The sequence below is a fragment of the Tursiops truncatus genome, chromosome 20 (genome assembly GCF_011762595.2).
Source record: "Tursiops truncatus isolate mTurTru1 chromosome 20, mTurTru1.mat.Y, whole genome shotgun sequence".
Lineage (NCBI taxonomy): Eukaryota > Metazoa > Chordata > Mammalia > Artiodactyla > Delphinidae > Tursiops > Tursiops truncatus.
In genome coordinates, this window is record NC_047053.1 from 14,339,067 (window position 1) to 14,360,768 (window position 21,702).

General features: G+C 39.5%; 1 protein-coding gene and 1 long non-coding RNA gene across 6 annotated transcripts in view; one reads left to right on the forward strand and one right to left on the reverse strand.

The window, feature by feature from the left end:
- Positions 1-21,702, reverse strand: part of LOC109548621 (uncharacterized) — a 38,250-nt gene that overhangs the window by 7,704 nt on the left and 8,844 nt on the right. For 2 of the 5 annotated variants that reach the window (XR_012328392.1, XR_012328393.1), the window contains exon 3: positions 16,972-18,191. This is a non-coding gene — a long non-coding RNA (uncharacterized lncRNA). Of the gene's footprint in view, positions 1-5,526; positions 18,192-21,702 lie in introns of those variants that run through there. The other 3 variants (XR_012328394.1, XR_012328391.1, XR_002174756.3) reach the window with 3 other exon arrangements.
- Positions 274-12,489, forward strand: TMIGD1 (transmembrane and immunoglobulin domain containing 1). The gene is made up of 5 exons (XM_019926959.3): positions 274-372; positions 1,937-2,040; positions 3,683-3,961; positions 7,385-7,663; positions 12,291-12,489. The coding sequence occupies exons 1-5, from the start codon at positions 305-307 to the stop codon at positions 12,452-12,454; spliced, it is 894 nt and encodes a 297-aa protein (XP_019782518.3). The 5' UTR covers positions 274-304; the 3' UTR covers positions 12,455-12,489.

A 21,702-nucleotide genomic window follows, 5' to 3' on the forward strand; every position in this document is an offset into this window, starting at 1 on the left:
TTGAAAAGTTGTTGTCTTAATGGGGTGGAAGAGAAAGGGAGACAGCAATCATCCTCCTTAATAGAGTAGGGTGAGGTCTGCTAAGAAGCTCACACTCTCACCGTTGACTCAGCATCTACAGTGGATAGTGCTTGAGAAAACTCTATTAATGACCAAATTCTGAAATCATCACTGTTAACAGTGCTGTATTGGAAATCTTACTGACAAAATTTTTAAATTATAAAAGAATCAATATTATTTCTAATAGCATCTTACTGAAAGATTGATGAAGACATGCCAGCCAGAAAGAGTGAGCCTGGCAGGAATGAAACTTGCTCCTGGCAGGACAGGCCTGGCATGGGGAGGAGCAGAGCCAGCCCCCAAAAGTCATAGGTATGTTCCAGCTCTTGAAGTTTTATATTTGTGTTAAGAGGACAAAACTCCAAGTTGCTGAGGTCTTTGGAGTGGACAGGGACAGGAAGGGATTAACAGCAGTTTCTTTAAGGGAGATAATGTTTACCTAGGCAGCAGCATGGTGAAGAACATTGCTTTAGGAGTCCTGGGTTAGAATCGTCACCCTGACATTTACAGATCATGTAATTTGACATTTGGTCAAATTATATAATCTCTCAAAACCTTTAGAAATGACCTCAAGAAGCTTCTTAGGGGCTTAACTGGGACTGAAATAATGTATGTAAAGTGTTTAGCACACTGCCTGTTGCTTAGAAAACATTCCATATGTGTTTCTATTGTATTTATAGTGATACTCCTAAAAGGAAGTAATAAGTACATGTTTCTCCCAGATGGAAGCAGGGAATATCTTTGGGAGAGAGATGGCAGCAGGAAAAGCGCAGAAGAAGGGAGAAAAGAGGCCTTTGTTATTTATTCTTTTTAGCCTATACTGGGTCAAGGGGGAAGAGTGTTATGAGGGGTGGAGGGAAGGGGGAAAGCAGAGATTAATGTGGTTTAAAGCTTGAGGCTGGGACTTCACTGGTGGTCCAGTGGTAAAGAATCTGCCTTACAATGCAGGGAACGCGGGTTCAGTCCTTGGTCAGGGGACTAAAATCCCACATGCCATGGGGCAACTAAGCTTGTGCGCCACAACTAGAGAGAAGCCCACGCACCACAACAAAGATCCCGTGTGCTGCAACTAAGACCCGACACAGCCAAAAATAAATTAAATAAATAAATAATAAATAAATCTTTAAAAAAAGACTAGAGGCCATGTTCGAATTGAGTCTTTTCTAAGGTACAAACCATTTGAATCTATGTGATTTGGAACAGTTTCAAAAACCCTCTATTAGCAGAGAGCAACTTTATGAAAAATGACCCAAGGGAGGCTTTCAAGACAAGAATTACTTTGTTCAGCAGAGGCTATCTGAGCAGAAAGGAAATTTCACTTTTCTTACTGTTAAAATGACATTCTATCAATGTCTCTAGGGAAGGCTGGTTTCACCTTTCCCGGGGCTGCTCTGTAGCTACCCTCTGTTTTATGGCCTATTTCCTTGTGGTTTCGTTTTTTTGCTGTCTTTTAAAAAACCCCTAATACGGGCTTCCCTGGTGGCGCAGTGGTTGAGAGTCCGCCTGCCGATGCAGGGGACACGGGTTCGTGCCCCGGTCCGGAAAGATCCCACATGCAGCGAAGTGGCTGGGCCCGTGAGCCATGGCCGCTGAGCCTGCGCGTCCGGAGCCTGTGCTCTGCAACGGGAGAGGCCGCAACAGTGCGAGGCCCGCGTATCGCAAAAAAAAAAAAAAAAAAAACAGAAACCTAATACTAGAAGTACTTTGAACTTAGTAGTCAGAACAAGATTGTTTAATTAAAAACTAGAAATAGTACCATTATAACTGGGATGACTCATCTGGGACTTTATTTTAAATATATAATAGACAAGAGGAGGTTCATAAGCTCAGTGTAGACCAAAGTGCAGAAACAAATGCACTCTTTTTCCCCCAGCAGATCAGACTTAAATTCATTAAACATGGCATGGAAGACCAGCAGCCTAATGCAAACGTACAGATTTCTTCTCTTAGTGATTTTATTTCTGCCACATGAGATGACAAGTAAGTTAATACTTTTGGGCTCCTTTTTAAATAAAGAAAATTTCAGATTATAAAATGATTGGGGGCTTTGGGAAAATACAGAATCCAAACTGGAATGATTACACAGTTGGTATGGCTCAGAGTACAGAAGTCAGATAAAACAGTGAAAAATTAAGTGGAAAAATATTTTTATGGTTCTGATATTATAAGACAGGGTTGAGGTATTTTATTCTCTCCAGAGCCACAGCCAGAATTTTCCTACATTTTAATGCATTTCATTACTAATCATACCTAAAATAAACCTCTGCTCTTTATCTGAGCGTACAACATACATGAAAATCTTTTCTATGTTTGCTCCCCACCCCAACCTGGAAATACCTTTTTCCTTCTTGATTCAAAAAGTGATAAGCAGTCACTGTAATATAAGTTAGGAAATATACAAAAGAATAAAGAAAAGTAAAAATCCCCCCAAATCCCATCATCAAGAGATAACCACTCAACGTTTTGATGTATATTCTTCCAGGTTTTAAAAAAATGCTAGGCAGCAATCACCAGTAGTTTATGCTTTTTACAGGAAAAGTTAACGCATTTACAGAATATATTAACAAATGATACACAGGGGGCAAGTTTGTGGCAGCTAAAGTCATTTTTTAGCTTTGTTACTTGCTTCTAAATGAGGAAAGTACAAACTGAAATTTAGGTATGTTACAATGGATTTCTAAAAATCAGAGGTAAAAATTAACTGCTATATATCCTGATCATCCACCCCACAACAACAGCTTTACCACACAAACCACAGATGTTTAAACATCTTATTGTACTACACTGTCAGTATAACAGCGAAACATCAGATATACAAAACCAAATTTGTCTATAATCCCATCATCTAATCAAAAATGTTTTCAAAGTAGCTTTTGCCCATATGCATATTCAATTTTGATATATTTATAGGAATTGTTAGAGACGTACTTTACATTCTGCCTATTCACCTAATATTATGTCTTAAATATTTTTCCATTTTGCTCTTTCTTTCTCCTTTGTATTTCCCTACTCCCATCCCCTTATTATGCTATTTCCAAGCACTTGAAATAAACAATTTAGATCTGGTAACTATTTCTCCACCGTTTTCTCTATTTTTATCCATCCTAGTCAATATATAGATAGGATTTTCCCAAGACTTGTCCATATATATATATGTATACATATATATATGTATATGTGTGTGCGCATGTGTGTGTGTGTGTGTTTGTGTGTATAGATGGGGTAATTCCATACATATTGTTTTCTAACCCAGTGGTTCTCAAACTTCTCTGCATATTAGAATCACCTGGGAGCTTTTTTAAAACCCCAGTGCCCAGGTTACACTAATATTAATTAGTCAGAACGTCTGGGGGTGGGAGCCAGGCATCAGTACGTTTTAGAAGATCCCCAGATGATTCCAATGTGCAGCAAAATTTGGTAACCCTCATTTTTTAACCTTTTCCTTTTTTAAATTAATAATCCTTTTTCGATCTTTTCCTTGTAAAATTGCATAGCTCAATATGACTATTTTTAATCATTGCAGAGCATTTCATTGTACCGATGTAACATATTTAACCAATTCTCTAATTATGGTCATTTAGATTGTTCACTCTATCTTAATAGTTTCTTCCTGCACTCCCAGGTTCTGTTTTAACTGTGAATGGTAAAACTGAAAACTATATTCTGGACACTGAGCCTGGCCTCGAAGAATCTCTGAACTGTGCTGTTCAAAACCATACCAGAGAAGAAGAACTTCTCTGGTACCGCGAAGATGGGAGAGTGGATTTGAAATCTGGAAACAAAATCAACTCAAGCTCTGTCTGTGTCACTTCCATCAGTGAAAATGACAACGGCATCACCTTTACCTGCAAGCTGAGGAGGAATCAGTCGACATCCATCTCAGTGGTGCTGAATGTCATTTGTGAGTGAGGGGAAAGAAACTGCTAGTTAGTCTGTGTTGTGTGTACTACACTAAGTGGTAGATGAAATCTGGGTCTAAAGAGTATGTGTATTTTAACATTTGCTTGATACTGCCCAATTGCCCTATTTATGATCCCACAACATTGCATGAGGGTGCCTGTTTCCCACACCCTCATGAGCCTGAGTATCCTCAAGCTCTAAGAATCTGCCAGCCTGACTTGAAATTTTATTTTCATTTTCTAAATCAGGAATGAGGGTGTTCACCTTTTCGTAAATGCATTAGCTTTTCACGGTTCTTGTCTGCAAAATGCTTGCTCATGTCCTTTACCCATTTTTCTATTAGGTTATTTGCCTTTTTCTTATTGATTTGTATAAGCGCTTTGTACATTAAGGAAATTAGCCTTTTGTCATTTTGAATGATAAGTATTTCGTCTATTCATTTTATTTTAATTTTAATTTTATTTTATTTTTTTATTTTTTTGCGGTACGCGGGCCTTTCACTGTTGTGGCCTCTCCCGTCGCAGAGCACAGGCTCCGGACGCGCAGCCTCAGTGGCCATGGCTCACGGACCCATCCGCTCCGCAGCATGTGGCATCTTCCCGGACCGGGGCACGAACCCGTGTCCCCTGCATTGGCAGGCGGACTCTCAACCACTGCGCCACCAGGGAAGCCCCTCGTCTATTTATTTTTGACATTTTAAAATAGTTCTTTTTTTTTTTGCCATATTGAAATTTTAAATGTTTGTGTATTTAAAATTACCAATCTTTTCTTTCTTAAACGTTTTTCTAGCTTTTGTGTTCTACTTAGAAAGATATTCGTTGGCAATCTTTTAACATCACCTTAAACCCTCAAAGGTGAAGCTCTTGATATTTGGGTTCCAGGTACTGGTAAGCCATTGGTGGAACTATCTGAGGTTAGTCGTCCTTCGAATGAGTCTACGGAGGTGATCACGTAGGTGGTTTGGGTGGAAAACTGGTTCTACGTGAGGGGGGTGTGGATAGTGTGTGGTGAGGGGTGATGTGAGTAAGGGTGATAATATGGTGTGGTCTGGTAGAAAGAGCTCTGGACTTGGAACCTAGTAATAAAATGTCAAAGCCATTTGATCCCATGAGCTCAGCAAACTTTTCTGTGAAAAATTGATGCCATTGTTCCTGAGATAAAAGGGTGGGGAAAATGCCAAGGAATCCAGTACTGGAATCTGCTGGTATCCTGCAGCTTGGGCTTCCAGAGTGAATCACTTACATGTTTCCGGGCAAAGGAGCTTTGCTTTTTATTTCCTATGAATTGATAAAATGTGATTTTTAACAAGCTATCTCTTGGCGACTTTGTTAGAATCCAAGACTATCAGCATACCTTGGAGCTTTTGTAATCCTTATAAAATGACAGACAAGAAAACTGAGGCCCAGAATGAAGGCCCTAATTATCACATCTGGAACTGAGAACAGAAAACAAATCCCCAGGCTCCTAATCTAGTGCTCTTCCCACTGTAACCTTCTTAAGAGAGACGCAGTAGAAATGCCGATAATATGATTCAGTGGCTTAAAAAAATGATTTTCAGTTTCCCAGCCTGATTCCACATTTAATATTATCATCGTTGCACATATATAGAAAAAAAACCCAATTGGTCAGTGATTCATAGTGACAATAACTGACACAAACTCATCAATCAATAAATTAAGATAAAGTCATAAAGTGACAAGAATATCATGTACAATCTTGAGTATTATGGATTATTGTTATAAATGGCAGACCAAGAACTCAATGGAAACTTGATAATACACTATTTGAGGAGGGTGTGCAGAAACTTCTTTTATAATGTTGTTGCTGAAAGTATAAATTGAGACCACCTCTTTCGCAATACCTATCAAAATTTAAAGTGCACCTACCCTATGACCCAGCGTTTCTGCTTTGAGATGTTAACCTTAGAGAAATACGTGCACATATGCGTAAAGAGACATATACAAGGATTTTTTTGGACTTTTCCTTTTAGATTTTATTTAAATATTTGCTAAACATCTGGTCACATTTTTCTCCTTGTTTTTGCTTTTAGTCTTTAGATTATAGTCACTACACAGGGTTCTGTCCTGAGCCCATACTTTTTTTTACAAGGATGTTTATTGAAGTACTGTTTAGCATCTTAAAATGAAAATAACCTGATGCCCATCAAAATAAAATAATTAAAGAGTCAGATATTATACTATAGCACTCTAAAAGCAATGAGCTGGAATTATGTGGTTCAACATGAATATATCTCAAAGCGTGCAATTGTTGAGAGAGTGAAGTCTTTTATGTAAACACTTCTCATCCTCCTAGAATAATACAATATATTTCCTATGGGAATATCATATGTATTTTTAAAATACTATTTAAAAAAAAAAAGATCTGCAAGTATTTACATCAAACTCATAGCACTGGGTGTCTCTGGGGAGTCAGGAAGTGACCAGGATGGAGTCAAGGAGGACCTTAACTTTATCTGAAATGTACTAATACTTTTAAAAGGGAATGCTCATGTAGAGCCGATATGCTTAAAAATTAATTTTAAATAGTTAAATAAAAAGGAACAACTATCTGAATACCATATAACATTCTTGTTGGACATGAATACAGAATTCAAACACATTCCAAAGAGCAATAAAATGTCATTCTTCTGAGAGAGCTATTAATAGGACAGCCTACTCAGGGTCTAATTATTCAGCGTGCAGATTATACAAGCTCCTTTTTTCCCTCCTTCTCTGCGTCTATCTCTTTCCCACTGCCCACTTTTCATGCATTTTATTGCTCTTCTGTACCTTGGCCAAAAAAATGCAAGGAGCATGGAGAAGAGGGGAGAGTCAGTTCAGCCATTTCTCCCCCTAGATGTTGGAAAGCCCTGGTGGTAGTAAGGGTTGGAATCATTTGGTGAAGATAAATGTGTTTGACAATCTATGGGTCTACAGATGTCCTTATCATGACGGGAATAAGAAGTTGCTCACACAGAAGGTTGAGTGGGACTCAAGGTTATGCTCACCTTCCATGGATGCCAGAGTTGCCACGACTGGAGTGCCTTCTGATAGAAGGACATTATTTCTAGAAGATCATTGAGGAAATGCAAATATGCGTTGGTAAATCTCTGGCCAGGACAAGTATGGTTATTGTTCCGTGTGTTACAAATTGTCTACTTAATACAGATTCATTATTATATACATTTGTTTCATGGTTTATCTTCCCCACCACATTAAAAGTGCTATTAAGTTTGAAACTGGATGTATGTTATTTACCATTGTACCCCTGGTTCCTAGCCCAGTGCTTGCCATACAGTAGGTACTCAATAAATTTTTGTCAAATAAATGAATGACTACATGAGATAGACTGAAGGGACATCTTGAACACTGGCAATAAACTACTGCTTATCTGCTAATTAAACTTAAATGCTTGCGTCTTGCAGTTCCTCCTCTCCTAAGTGGAAACGACTTCCAAACAGCTGAGGAAGGCAGTGATGTGAAGTTGGTTTGCAATGTGAAATCCAACCCCCAGCCTCAAATGATGTGGTACAAAAACAGTGGCTTCTTGAATTTAGAGAAAAACCATCACCAAATCCAACAGACAAGTGAGTATCTTCAACTGTCAATCACCAAAGTCAAGAAATCTGACAATGGAACCTACAGCTGTATTGCAAATTCACTTATACAAACGAAGACCAAGGACTTTCACCTTATTGTTAAAGGTAACTCTATTGTTTATTTACTGAAATATAGTTGATTTACCATATTATGTTAGTTTCAGATGTACAGCATAGTGACTTAATATTTTTATAGATTATACTCCCTTTCACATTATTACAAAACAATGGCTATATTTCCCAGTGTTGTACAATATATCCTTGTTGCTTACACACAGAGTTTGTATCTCATAGTCCTATAGCCCTATCTTGCCCCTCTCTCCTTCCCTCTCCTCACTGGTATCCACTAGTTTGTTTCCTATATCTGTGAGTCTGTTTCTGTTTTGTTTTATACATTCATTTATTTTTTTTTCCACATATAAGTGATAACATACAGTATTTGTCTTTCTCTGTCAAATCGACAGAGAGCGTAATACTTTTGCGGTCCATCCACAAAGGTAACTCTTTTTTTAAGTAATATCTAGCATAGTACAAAACTCAGAGAGATGCTCAGTAAATATTTTTTGTGACAACTAATGATGATGACAATTATGATTAGTAGCTAGGATTTTCTTTGGAGAATTATCTCGATCCAAGGAATTCTAGTTGTTTCTTTTAGGGGAATTATTCCCATTCCATATAGGATACTGCTTTTTGAGCAAAGGTCCTTTTCTAGAATCAAGTAGTAGAAGACAGTTCTGTTTGGCTTTTATGGAGGAGTATTTCCATGAATTTTCCTAGGCAACAAGGTTTGTAGGAACTGGACTTTTTTTTTTTATTTGCCTGTGTTGGGTCTTCATTGCTGCGCACGGGCTTTCTCTAGTTGCGGCGAGCGGGGGCTACTCTTCGTTGCGGTGCGTGGGCTTCTCATTGCGGTGGCTTCTCTTGTTGTGGAGCACAGGCCCTAGGCGCGCAGGCTTCAGTAGTTGTGGCACGTGGACTCAGTAGTTGTGGCTTGCAGGCTCTAGAGCGCAGGCTCGGTAGTCGTGGCACACGGGCTTGGTTGCTCCTCGGCATGTGGGATCTTCCCGGACTAGGGTTGGAACCCATGTTCCCTGCATGGGCAGGCGGATTCTTAACCACTGCGCCACCAGGGAAATCCAGAACTGGACTTTTGAGTTAACAGCTTAGTGACAAACGGAAGAGAAGTTATAAACACATAGAGGAAAAATATACTGACTAGATAAGAAAATAGATCTATAAAATCACTCCTAACTCTGAAATTGTAACCTATAGGCTAATCAGAAAAGTGAGTGAGGGAGAATGGGGGAAACAGCTTCTTTCTCTTGGCTTCATACTTCTTCTACCCAGGTTTATGATCTCTGCAATAACAAGGAACAAAAGAAGCTCCACGTGTCTTTCCCTCCTCTTATTTCTCACTCATACAGAAAGAGGAAGGCGAGATACCCGGAGAGGCAGATGCAGATAATGCTCACGCACACATTTCCTGGTCTGGGGCCAGGATGCTAGAAGCAGCCGAACAAGCTGAGGCTCCCACATCTTGTTAGAACATCACTCACTTTGTCATTTGCCTCTCTGTGCCACTCATTGCCTTTCTTGCCAGTCCTCAGGAAGCCAATTGAACCCCAGCCAGAAGCGTTGGACATGTGACCATAGGGCTTCTTATTACTGTACCAATAGAGTGGCTGGTGGGTAGGAAGGGCTGCCAGTTGAATGCCCATCACTGTGATTACTGGTGCTTTCAGTAATTTCTCCTGCAGAACAGTGACAGTATGCCCAGGGGCTACTTGCTTTAAAAACCAAACCCACGGGCTTCCCTGGTGGCGCAGTGGTTGAGAGTCCGCCTGCTGATGCAGGGGACACGGGTTCGTGCCCCGGTCCGGGAGGATCCCACATGCTGCGGAGTGGCTGGGCCCGTGCGCCGTGGCCGCTGAGCCTGCGCGTCCAGAGCCTGTGCTCTGCAACAGGAGAGACCACAACAGTGAGAGGCCCGCGTACCGCAAAAAAAAAAAAAAAAAAGAAAAACAAACAAAAAACCCCACCAAACCCACAAACTCTTGGTTAAGAAGGAATCATAATTGCTCTATGTCACATTAAACATACAGCTTGTGTGGCAAGCAGGATGCCAGCTTGGCAAATTAGCTTTCATGGGCAGAATCCTGTTTGGGGTTGAGCTCTTCCAAACCAACTGGTTTTTCTCATTTCTTCCTGCGTTATTACTTGCCTGGCTATTGGCTGCCTTAGGAGCATAAGCACTCCGATGCTGGTGCTCAGGCTAAATGCCAGGTTTGCCATGAGCTCTCCCAGCTTCACCGCTCAGTGGGGTAGTTTATAAATGAGGCTGTGCAAAGTGAGAAATGACATCACGGATCTTTTCTTGAGCACAAGATTTTAGCCACGTGTTGAGATTATTTTACCGTAATGAATATGGGCTGGGTTGGGTTGGGGGGAAATACCAGATCTGGTTATAAATAAGAGAGTAAAGGGAAGAGATGCAGTTACACTTTCCAAACTCACTTTCAACAGAAACTTGGAATCTAAAGTGAGCCAGTGGGTCAGGCAGTTTATTTCAGTTTGTTTATGGACTGAAAGCTGTCACGTGTGGCTTCATTTTATTCAGCTTGGTAAAAATATTCTGATCTGTGACTGAGTTCTGATTTTTTCCCCCAACTGTACCACCTTTGCCTCTCCTTCATTTTGACATCTTTCCTTGGCACTATAAGTTCATGGGGTCCCCAGTAAGATGCCCTTTGGTGTGTCCCAGGGCTGGCTATTACAGAGTCAGGGTTTACAAGAAGTCCCAGGGACTTTCCTGGTGGTCCAGTGGCTAAGACTCTGTGCTGCCAATGCAGGGGGCCTGGGTTCAATCCCTGGTCGGGGAACTAGATCCCACATGCTGCAACTAAAGATCCCACATGCCGCAACTAAGACCCAGTGCAGCCAAATAAATAAATATTTTTAAAAAAAAAAAAAAAAGAAAGAAATCCCATTGAGAAGAGCTTCTCCAGAGGGTTGGTGTCACCCACACCGTCATGAGAATAATTTTTAGCAACAGCCAAAAGAGAGCAAAAGTAAAGGATGCTTAATCTACTCCCTAAAATTATCCTGAGCCGGACACATAATGGAGAAGACAACAGTTGAAAGGTAAATAGTGTGTCATACAATTATGGAGGGATAAACCCCATGTCATAATCTTGAGGCATATAGGGCTTGGGCTTTGAAATTAGATTAATCAAAAGTCTTCTCTTCCCCTTCTCTCTTCCTTTCACCCTTCATATACTATCTCGTAACACTTTGTCCTTTACAACACTATCTCAATCTGCAGCAGTTTTTTTTTTTTAATGTCAGTCTCTCCCACTAGAATATGAGCTCCTCAGACACAGGAGCCTTCCATGCCTGTCCTATTTTTTCAGGGCTAAGAACAGCACCTAACACACAGTAGTCATTTAGCAAAAATCTATTGATTTCATTCACTCTACAAACTCAATTATACAATACATAGCACACTCTTTATTTCCTATAAATTCCAAGAATTTTATCTTAGCCATGATTGGAGCCCCTTTCCCTCCTAGGGTGGCATCAGAATCCAGGAGCTTAGACAGAGTCATTTAAATACCTCTGTTGACCTTAGCACTCTTACTTTTGTACGTTTCACCCCATACCAAATATATTAACATGAAGTATTAAGTATACTTTTTGGCTGTAAAAATTTGAAAGGGTATTTAAAACTTGCATACATTTTAAATTTTTCTATAAATAAGTTATTAATTTGGTTCTTAAGTTTTAAATGTTATTATTATTATTTAACAGTTGGGTGATAGTCGACACAAAGTTACATTTTATAGATGCTTAAACATTTATGCATTTTGATTAACTTTGCCACTTTATTTTCATATTTTGGAGCCAATACTTTTTTTTCCAGTCTCAAATATTTTCATAGGCTCTTGGAAAGCTTACAAGCACAGGGACTGCACCTATAGTACAAAATGGCTCTGAGCTTACCTGGTGTTCACAAAACAAGGGAATGGGCTTTCACTTCTGGGTGGCTGGTGTCTTCCTAGCCCAAATTAGAAGTAGACTCTCTGTTCTTCCATATCATTTAGGCAAAGATAAAAATCTTTGCCAAGATTGGGAAGGCTGATGCTTAGAGTTCTACTTTCCTAGGGGCAGGCACTATGCAATCACCCTGTATAATGTCTTGTCACCTACCTGGGGCACAATCACAGCACAGCTACAAGGGTCCCACTGTTCCTCCCTCCTTAGTCCAGCAGCTTCCTCACCTTTTCTGTTCTTCCTCTTAAAACCTTCCTGCCTCTCTCTCTCCTTCGAGGATACCTCCCAACATCTTTCGGGCTTTTCAAATGTTAGGAAAAAGCATTGATTTCAGCTTACTTCTGCTTTCCGCATGGCAAAAATTATGGATCAAGCACAAAATGATCTGACTTTGGGGAGTTATTCATATTACAATAAATTATCCTTCCAAAGAGGCATGGATTCAAAGCCTGTCTCTGCTAGTTACTAGTTCTGTGACTTTGGACAAGTAAACTCAAAGCCCCTGGTTCCTCGCCTATAAAAAAGAATGACAATAAAATTCTTCAGGATTGTTTGGAGAATTTAATTAAGAGGAAAAATGTTAGGTGCAAGGCACCGTGGCTGGGACATACTAGAAGTACATAAATTAGAAGCATATAGATGTTAACTTTCTCGTTTCCTGTGTTTGCACTTCCAACAGATAAAGCTTCATCTGTACCGATAGAACCCATTATTGCTGCATGTATTGTGGTCTTTCTGACCTTGTTATTTGGACTGATTGCCAGAAGAAAAAGAATGATGAAGGTATCTAAGTATTCTAAGCTAAAAAGTCAGCTAAACAAAAGCAGAGAACTGGCTATATAAGTGACTATAGAATTAGGAACCATACTTGAACGATCTGGTCTCTCTCCCATGAGATCTAAAATGGAAGTTGCTTAAGGGAATAAAATTGTACATCTATTATGAGTACAGCTTTACGAAGAATAGAGTAGAAGGATAGAAGTGCATGTGGACAAGACCTGAATGAAAATAGCTGTGGTGTTAAAAGTAGGTGCTGATTTTTCTTCCTTTTAAATTTCTCTTTATTGTTGCTATGGTTCCTTTGGTACAATAAATAAATAAATATAGAGGCGCATCTGCTCTGGATTCAGAGATCTGTGTGAAAAACACGGCACTTACTGCTCACCTCTTGAGTACAGCCACATGCCCTGGTTGTGGTGGGCTGGAGTTTGAATTGTTGAATGGTTAACCTTGCTGGTTAGCATGATGCAGAGGACCTGCATGCATAGGTTAATGCTATGCATTTGACTCCACCAGTTAATCCAGTGCCAAAGGCAGGCAAATGTGGCAGAAAGCCTCTAAGGAAAGGCCAGTGTGGAATTACCTTTTCTTAGGTTAAATAAAAATGATTAATATGGTCAAAGAAATAAGACCTCGACCAGTGCAGAGGTGGCTGTATTCCCAGCCACCTCTGTATTGGTATGTAGTTTTCTACATAGATGATTAACAGACATTTGGGTTTCCGGTCCCTTGAGCCACCTTGATGCATTCAAAATGTTTATTCATGGGCCTTAGCAAAACAGGCAAATTCATTGCCCTTGTCCTGTTTGCTTTTAGCTCTGCGTAAAGGATACAGATCTTCAAAGCAGAACAGCTCTGTAAGTACTCGGCTGGGGTCAACGATTTTCCATAAGCAGATGGGTAGCAGTCAGTGGTGCGCATCATAAAGCCCATCCTGGGCAAACTCCTCCTGAGATGGAAGGTGCTAGAAGGTGAAGTGGTTCAGAGGAGAATGGAGGGTGGAGGAGAATCTGCCTCCCCTTTAGAGGAAGACAGGTGAGGCTAGGTTGGAAGGTTGCTTGGAACTGACCACACCTTTGGTCTTGAGCCTGCTTTTTCTTTAAGCAATTTCAGGCTAATTCTTGTGCAAACTGCCTTTTATCGCCACACAATGTAAATGTCTGAGAGAGCTTACCCTGGGGGAAGCCACTGCTGCATTCTCCTTCTCAACCAGGTCAGAAGCCACATTCCTCATCCTAAATACCGCCTCCTCTTTGGAGCTTCCTTTAGACTGTTGGCTCCAGCATACCTGAAGCGGGCAGTGGCTAAAAAGAACAGAGGCATACTTTCCAAGAGTATGAATTTTGTTTTGATTTTTTTTCTTAGTGTTATGATCACCTTTATAATTAATTTCTTGATTCATTTCAGATGAAAAAGCCAAGATGACATCTAATACGGCAAGAGTTTTGCATCAGGACCTCCTTGATTTATGTAGTCCCGTCTGTATTTATTGCTATTACTAAGTTCATTCCTGTCAAATTGTCAGAGGTTATGAAGAAGTGTTTCATTAAGCACTTAGAAGTAGTTATTATGACTAATTTAATATACTTGCAAGAACACTTTCAGGAAGAAAGCTGTAAAGATTGAAAGATAAGATTTTTAAAGTCTTCTCCTTGAAGGATATGTCAATTAATTGAAATTTGTCCTGAAAAGATTGGTAACCATTTACATTTAGTGTGTATTCTTCTAGGTAGGAGATTAACAGACATTTGGGTTTCACAAATCAGTACACGACCAAAAAAAAAAACTGGGGGATGGGGGCAACATAGAGGGATCAATTTCTAAAGTTGCCAAGGAAACACATAAGTAATATCAATTATATCTACCTTCACTGTCATTTCAAAAAAGAAATGTTCTAGGACTAAAAAAAGGAAGGATATAATCTCAGAATATAAAGTATTCCTTTAAATGGAAAAAATTCAGTATTATAAAAAACAACATATGTCCTTATTTTTCTCATCTTATCGTGGTTGACAGTCACAAACTTTGTGAGTTTTGTGTGGTGATGAAGATGAAAACGGCAGGGGACGGGGGATAGCATGTTTGTTTCCTAGTATCCTTTGTTCTTTTCGCATAGCCATTTGCATAGATCCAGTGATATTATGAATCAGCCTGTACTCTTCTCATATACCTTAATTTAAAATTGCAGCTCTCTTATTATTTATCGCTGACTTTCCCCACTTCCATTCTTTCTTCATTTTTTTCCCTGTAAGAGTCTCTGCTTCAGTTTCCCACACAGCTGGGGTGGGTTATAGGGAGAGGCAGCCTTGGCCAGAAGCACCCTTGATTGTCTCTGCTGTGCTCTCACTCTATCTTAGAAAAAAAAAATTTTTGTCTAATGTTGCAGGAGCTAAATGTGCCACAGTAAAAGAGAAAGAGAGAGAGCTGCTTGCTGTCAGACAGGTGGTTAAAATCCCTTTATTGCCTTAGAAGCAAAGAGAAGAAATGAGCAGAATGTATTAAATCTTAACAGTGTTTTGTTTCTAAGAAGAACAGACACATCCTCCTGTTAGGCTCCTCTTTGCTTCCTTGGAAACGTCAGCATGAAATGGAGAGAGAGACCATTAAAAACTGTGGTTCACAGATTTCTCTGTCTTCTTGGAGGCCCTAGTAGGTTTTGTGGGGAAGCCTTCAGATCATGTCCCTCATTCAGGATTTCTCAAATTAGAATTTGGAAGCCCTGTGAAAATGCTGTAAGGATAAGGTAGGAGGACTGTGAAAATCTGAAAGATTAGACAATTAAGTAGAACCCTGGAAACGAGAAATTAAAAAACGGTGGGTTGGGACAGTTTAAAGTGGAAGAGGAAACAGAAAAACTTAACTTTTTTAATTGGACTTGGAATCAGGAGATCTGAGTTCCAGTCTTGGCTGTGTTACCTTGGGCAAGTGCTTTTCCCTCTCTTGGGCCTTTGGAAAATAAGGAGGTTGGATTAAGAGGAGGATTAAGATGCATTTTCATTTTAGCTTGAAAATTCTGTGATCCTAAAAAGATTCCCACATAGTTTAATGTCTAAAGGAGTTGGCAAGAAAGACTGAAAATGTAATACCTTTGCCCCGCCTAGCAGAGTTATGAATCAGCTTTGTTCTAGGACATATAAATATCCTTGAGAATTACAGGTCATCAGGAAAGAGTTTCTTCACCCTTGTTAAATACAATGACCTTGTACATTAGCACAGAGAAGGAACCTTAACTAGTTTTAACAGAGCACAGCAATATTATAAATAGTCATTGCCTCTCATTTTGCCTTACAGTTTTGAAACAGAGTCTGTACTAAAACTATGTCTATTATTTAAAATTAGAAGTTAGCCTAGAGCCTGTCTTAGAAAGATGTGAAATTCCAGGATTCAAAAGAAACCCCATATGTAAATCAACTATACTTCAATTAAAAAATAATAAAATTAAAAAAATAAAGACACCCCATAACCTTTCCCCAATGTTTTCTCTACCTACTGTGAGGTACGGGGAATTCCAACATTCCCTCATCTGGTTTTGACCCTTTGGACTACAAATACCAGTGGAGAAGTGACAGAAAAATCCAGTTGCTCCCCTCTCAACCTTTTTATCAATAAGGACAATTTTCATAATTATTATTTTTCTCCTTCTTGGGCCCCATATTTTGAAAGAACTGGTCTATCAAACAAATTTTACTTATTAAATAAGAGTCATCTGTTTTCCCAATTTAAAAAACATTTATCAATAATACCTACTTGTCAGTCTAAGCTTCTTTTATGACAATACAATTACCCACTTGATGTAATTCCATTTAAAAGAAAATAAATCTCGTACTATAGTTAACCTGCGCAGTTTTTTAGAGGTTAACGATATAATCATTGCAATCAGGCTTTTTGAATCATTGAAAATAGCTTACAACTATTACCAAATAGTTCACCAACTTTACGCCTCTCATCACCATGATCATGACTACTTTCCTGAACCTATTAGCCAGGGGTCATAAAGTCAAATTCTTACAGGGGTCAAGCAGATCAATGAGTGAAGCAGGCTAGATGTACAACAATAGGGAGTGGTGGAGAATGTGGCAAATAGCACATCTATGTCTAAAAGGGGGCTGATAGTTACCACTGGGGACAGGTCTTCTGATTCTGTAAGAGAAGTCAGAAATCTGGATTTTTATGTGTAGTCCTCCTAATTTAAAAAAACTTTAAAAAAATCTTGTATATCTAGGAGTAGAAGAATCTTCTCACCCCAATATGTGTCATTCTCTGTTAGGTAAGTTAAAACCTGGTGTTGACTTGGGCTTTCATTGTTTCATGGAGATTTTTGTGAAACAGCTCTTGTAATTTTCACTCATAGTCTACTATTCCCCGAAGCTCAAGCATGATCACGATGAACCAAATCAGAGGATAGTTAGTTCTGCAGAAATACCTCAGAGATATTGCAGATACACTGCAATAAAGCAAACATCTCAAAAAAGTGGGTAACAAATTTTTTTGGTTTCCCGGTGCATATAAAAGTTAGGTTTACACTTCACTGTAGTCTATTAAATGTGCAATAGCATTATGTCTAAAAACGATGTACATACCTTAATTTAAATATACTTTATTGCCGGGACTTCCCTGGCAGTCCAGTGGTTACGACTCCGGGCTGCCAATGCAGGGGGTGCACGTTCGATCCCTGGTCGGGGGACATAAGATTCCCACATGCTGCGGGGTGCAGCAGAGAAAAAAACCCAAAACTTTATTGCTGAAAAATGCTAACCATCATCTGAGGCCTCAGTGAGTTGTATGTAATCTTTTTGCTGGTGAAGGGTCCTGCCTCAATGTTCTTGGCTGCTGACTGATCAGGGTGGTTGCTGCTGAAAGGTTGGGGCGGCTGTAGCCATTGCTTAAAATAAGGCAGTAATGAACAATGAAGTGTGCCACATCAATTGATTCTTTCTTTCACGAGTGACTTCTCCGTAGCAGGCAATGCTGTTTGATAGCATTTTACCTGCAGTAGAACTTTTTTCAAAATTGTAGTCAATCCTCTCAAACTCTGCCACTGCTTTATCAACTAAGTTTATGTAATGTTCTAAATCCTTTCTTGTCATTTCAACAATCTTCATAGCATCTTCACCAGGAGTAGATTCCATCTCAAGAAACCATTTTCTTTGCTCATCCATAAGGAGCAACTCCTCACCCATGAAAGTTTTATTATGAGATTGCAGCAATTCATCACATCTTCAGGCTCCACTTCTAATTCTAGTTCTCTTCCTATTTCCACCACATCTGCAGTTACTTTGTCCACTGAAGTCTTGATCCCCTCAGTCATCCATGAGGGTTGGAATCAACTTCTTCCAAATTCCCGTTAATGTTGATATTTTGACCTCTTCCCATGAATCATGAATGTTCTTAGTGGCATCTAGAATGGTGACTACTTTCCAGAAGGTTTTCAATTGACTTTGCCCAGATGCATCAGAGGAATTACTATCGATGGCAGCTATAGCCTTATGAAATGTATTCCTTAAATAATAAGGTTTGAAAGTTGAAATTACTCCTTGATCCATGGGCTGCAGAGTGGATGTTGTATTAGCAGGCATGAAAACAGCATTAATCTCATTGTATATCTCCATTAGAGCTCTTGGTGACCAGGTGCATTGTCAATGAACATTGTCAATATTTTGAAAGGAATCTTTTCTTCTGAGCCATAGATCTCAACAGTGGGCTTCGAATATTCAGTAAACTATGTTGTAAACAGATGTGCTGTCATCCAGGCTTTGTTGTTCCATTTATAGAGCACAGGTTTTCAACAGGTACCAAAAAACTGGAAAGCATTTCAGATAAGATGTTAATAGCGCAAAGATAGATACATGCCTCAGTGAGACAGATTGAGCCTTATACTAGCTAAATAATGAGAGCAATACGCTGTAGGACTGTTATTTTCTGAAGTAAAGTTTATCTGTTTCTCAATTTTATGTGTATAATACTCTCCTGGTGCTAGCTTTGACTGGCGAATTTTGAAATGTTGGCCCCAGTAATGATTGTGCTAGTTCATAATCTTTATTAGATTATGAGTATAATCCCCAAAAGTGTTAGAAATATTTCCAAGCAGTTTCTGATCTTTTGTTTTTTTGTTTTGTTTTCTTTTTTGTTTTTTGTGGTACGCGGGCCTCTCACTGTTGTGGCCTCTCCCTTTGCAGAGCACAGGCTCCGGACGCGCAGGCTCAGCGGCCATAGCTCACAGGCCCAGCCGCTCCGCGGCATGTGGGATCTTCCTGGACCGGGGCATGAACCCGTGTCCCCTGCATTGGCAGGCGGACTCTAAACCACTGCGCCACCAGGGAAGCCCCTATCTTGGTTTTTGACATGCCTTCCTCGTTAAGCTTAAAGTAAGAGATACGCACATCTCCCTTCATTTGAATACTTCGAGGGCACTGTAGGGTTATTAATTGGCCTAATTTCAATACTGTTGTGTCTCGGGGAATAGGGAGGCCTGAGGAGAGAGAGAAACAGGGGAACAGCTTGGTCGATGGAGCAGTCAGAACACACTCAACACTTATCAACTGTTTGCTGTCTCATATGGGCACAGTTTGTGGCACCCCAAAACAATTACAAAAGTAACATCAAAGATCACTGATAACAGATCACCATAACAAATATAATAATAATGAAAAAGTTTGAAATATTGTGAGAATTACCAAAATGTGACACAGAGACACAAAGTGTGCAAATGCTGTTGGAAAAATGGCACCAATAGACTTGCTCGATGCAGGGTTGCCACAAGCCTTCAATTTGTAAAAATCGCAATATCTGTGACGCTCAATAAAGCGAAGGGCAATAAAACAAAGTATGCCTGCGCTGTGCTGAGGACTTTACCTGCATTACTTGATCCTGTGAACAACCCTACAAAGTAGTCATGATTGTCTCAACTTTGATGATGAGGACACTTGGGCTCAGAATGCTTAACTAAGTAATAGAGAGGGACTAAGCTGGAATTCATACCAAGCTGATCCAAAGCCTGGGACCTGGAGTAGGAGAGAAGCTATCACAGAAGGGGCAAAAGTTGAATAATAAAGACAAACCACCTCTCTCATAATTTCCTGTTGTTGCAACAACCCTAACAGGTAGGTGTTGGAATCCCCGTTCTACAGATGAGGAAACTGAGGATTAGAGAAACAAAACAACATGCTCAAACTCACACAACTAGCAGGAGGTGTAGTTGGGATTTGAACTCAAGGCAGTTTGACCCCACAGTCCATGCTCCTTCCTCTACATTGCAGTATCTTGGAGACTAAGGATTAGGATAAAGCTACCAGAAAGCGATTGAGAACATCTTACTGCTTTAGGAGTTTGGGGGTTGTAGCAGAGATATTCATCATTCACTGAATATCCTTGTGCTCTTCACATTTCCCTGCTCGCTTGCCATTAACTAGCCCATGTGAATAGTTCTAGTCAAGGGGCTATGGATAGAATTAACGGTGTCACTTTCAGACAAAGCAAAGCAGAAGGGATGCATATTCTTTCACTTCTTCCTTCCTCTGACATGGCAACTGGGGAGAACATCTGTTAGTCTGGGATTTGAATAATGATGTGGAACAGAGCTACCTGCTCACATGTAAGTGAGAAGTAGATCCTTGTGTTAAACCACTATTCTTTAGGGTTAATTTGTTACTGCAGCATAACTTAGCCTATCCTGACTAACACAGGTATTTTCATTGGCATAATTCAAATACTCAGAAAACTTTCATTATAATAAGAATTCAGGGGAAAGTTTAATCTAGTTTAATGAAATACTGCTTAATTTCAAGGGCAAGTTCATAATAATCCCCATCCCTCCCACCAGGGACCCTGAGTCATATAAAATGCTGAATAACCTGCAGTAAAATCATAATTTTCCCTCGGAATAGACTTACATCTATTGACAACACATCTTTAAGGAAATAGGGCAGCAGTAGTGCAGCTAGAAAAAAATTAATTCATTTGTTTCATTTTATTAAAAAAGACAAATTATACTTAATCTCATGCCAGCAACTACAGAAAATAAAATCTATATGTTAATGACAAATTCCTTAACACTCATATAATCTTTTTTCAAGAGCTTATCTCTGAAACATCAAGGTTGTTGTATAGCAAACATCATGGGTAGTTTTTTTGTATGTAATACTAGAAAACATGAAGGACACTACTGTGAATTCTCAAAAACCTGTGCTCTCAGAGGATTGTGTACATATTAAGAAAAAATTGGAGATCTGGTGTTCCTGCCAACAGATTCCTAAAGTGTTGCTGTGGAAACTCATGAATTATTTGTCTTTATTTCTCTGGGCAATCTTGGTAGTAACAATAGTGTCAGCCTCTGTTTAAATTATAGGTATTAACAGCAATCTCTTACATTTTCATGTTACCTTATAGTTTATAAAACATTTTACACATGTCTTGTTTGATCCTCACAGTCACTCTGTGAGACAGGTAGTGATATCATTATTTATGATGATTTTGGCTCTAGGTGAGTACTACAATTGCTCTCGGTTTTGTACAGGACAATCATTCAGCCCTTTTGCCTTATGGGTAATCACTGTATGCCAGTAAGAATTGAGATAGGAGATGAGAAATTAAACTAACACATGTAATTTTTAGAACTTCTCAAAACTGAGTTCTCTGAGTTACCTGAAGTATAGTGACATCACATAGCAATAGTTATACTCCAATAAACACTTCCCTTATATTGTACTATGCTAAGCACCTTATGTATAACTTACTTAATCTTTATAACAATCACATAAGAAGGGTCCTATTTTTATCACACCCATTTTACAGGGGAGGAAAACTGAGGCACAGAGAATTTAAGTCACACGTCCTGGGTCACACAGTTTGTTAGTGGCTGAATAAGAATTGAGACCAAGGTTGTATGGTTCCTGGGTCTTTAACCATTAGACAAAATTGCCTCTTACATTAATGACTAACTTATATAGTACTTCCTACATGGCAGGAACAAACATATATAAACTCATTTAATCCCTATAAGCAACACATTTAACATTTGAATTCAAATCGAAATTAGATTTAGGAGATAGGGAGGAAAAAGAGGATGGGTAAAAAAGGAGGGGTGCGGAGAGAGAGAGACAGACAGACAGGAAGAACAACTTAAAAGTGCCTGCAATGAGACCTGCCATTCAACTGAAAGAACATGTGCCCTGAAGTGAGCATGAGATGAGGAGGAGAATCAGCTCCCCTGGCCAGTCCCAGTTAATTCCCTCATGGCTCTCAAAGTGTGAGCATCTCATGTGCTGAGGAAGAATCTAGTGCTCACAGATTTGCCAACTACTTCATTTGGTTCT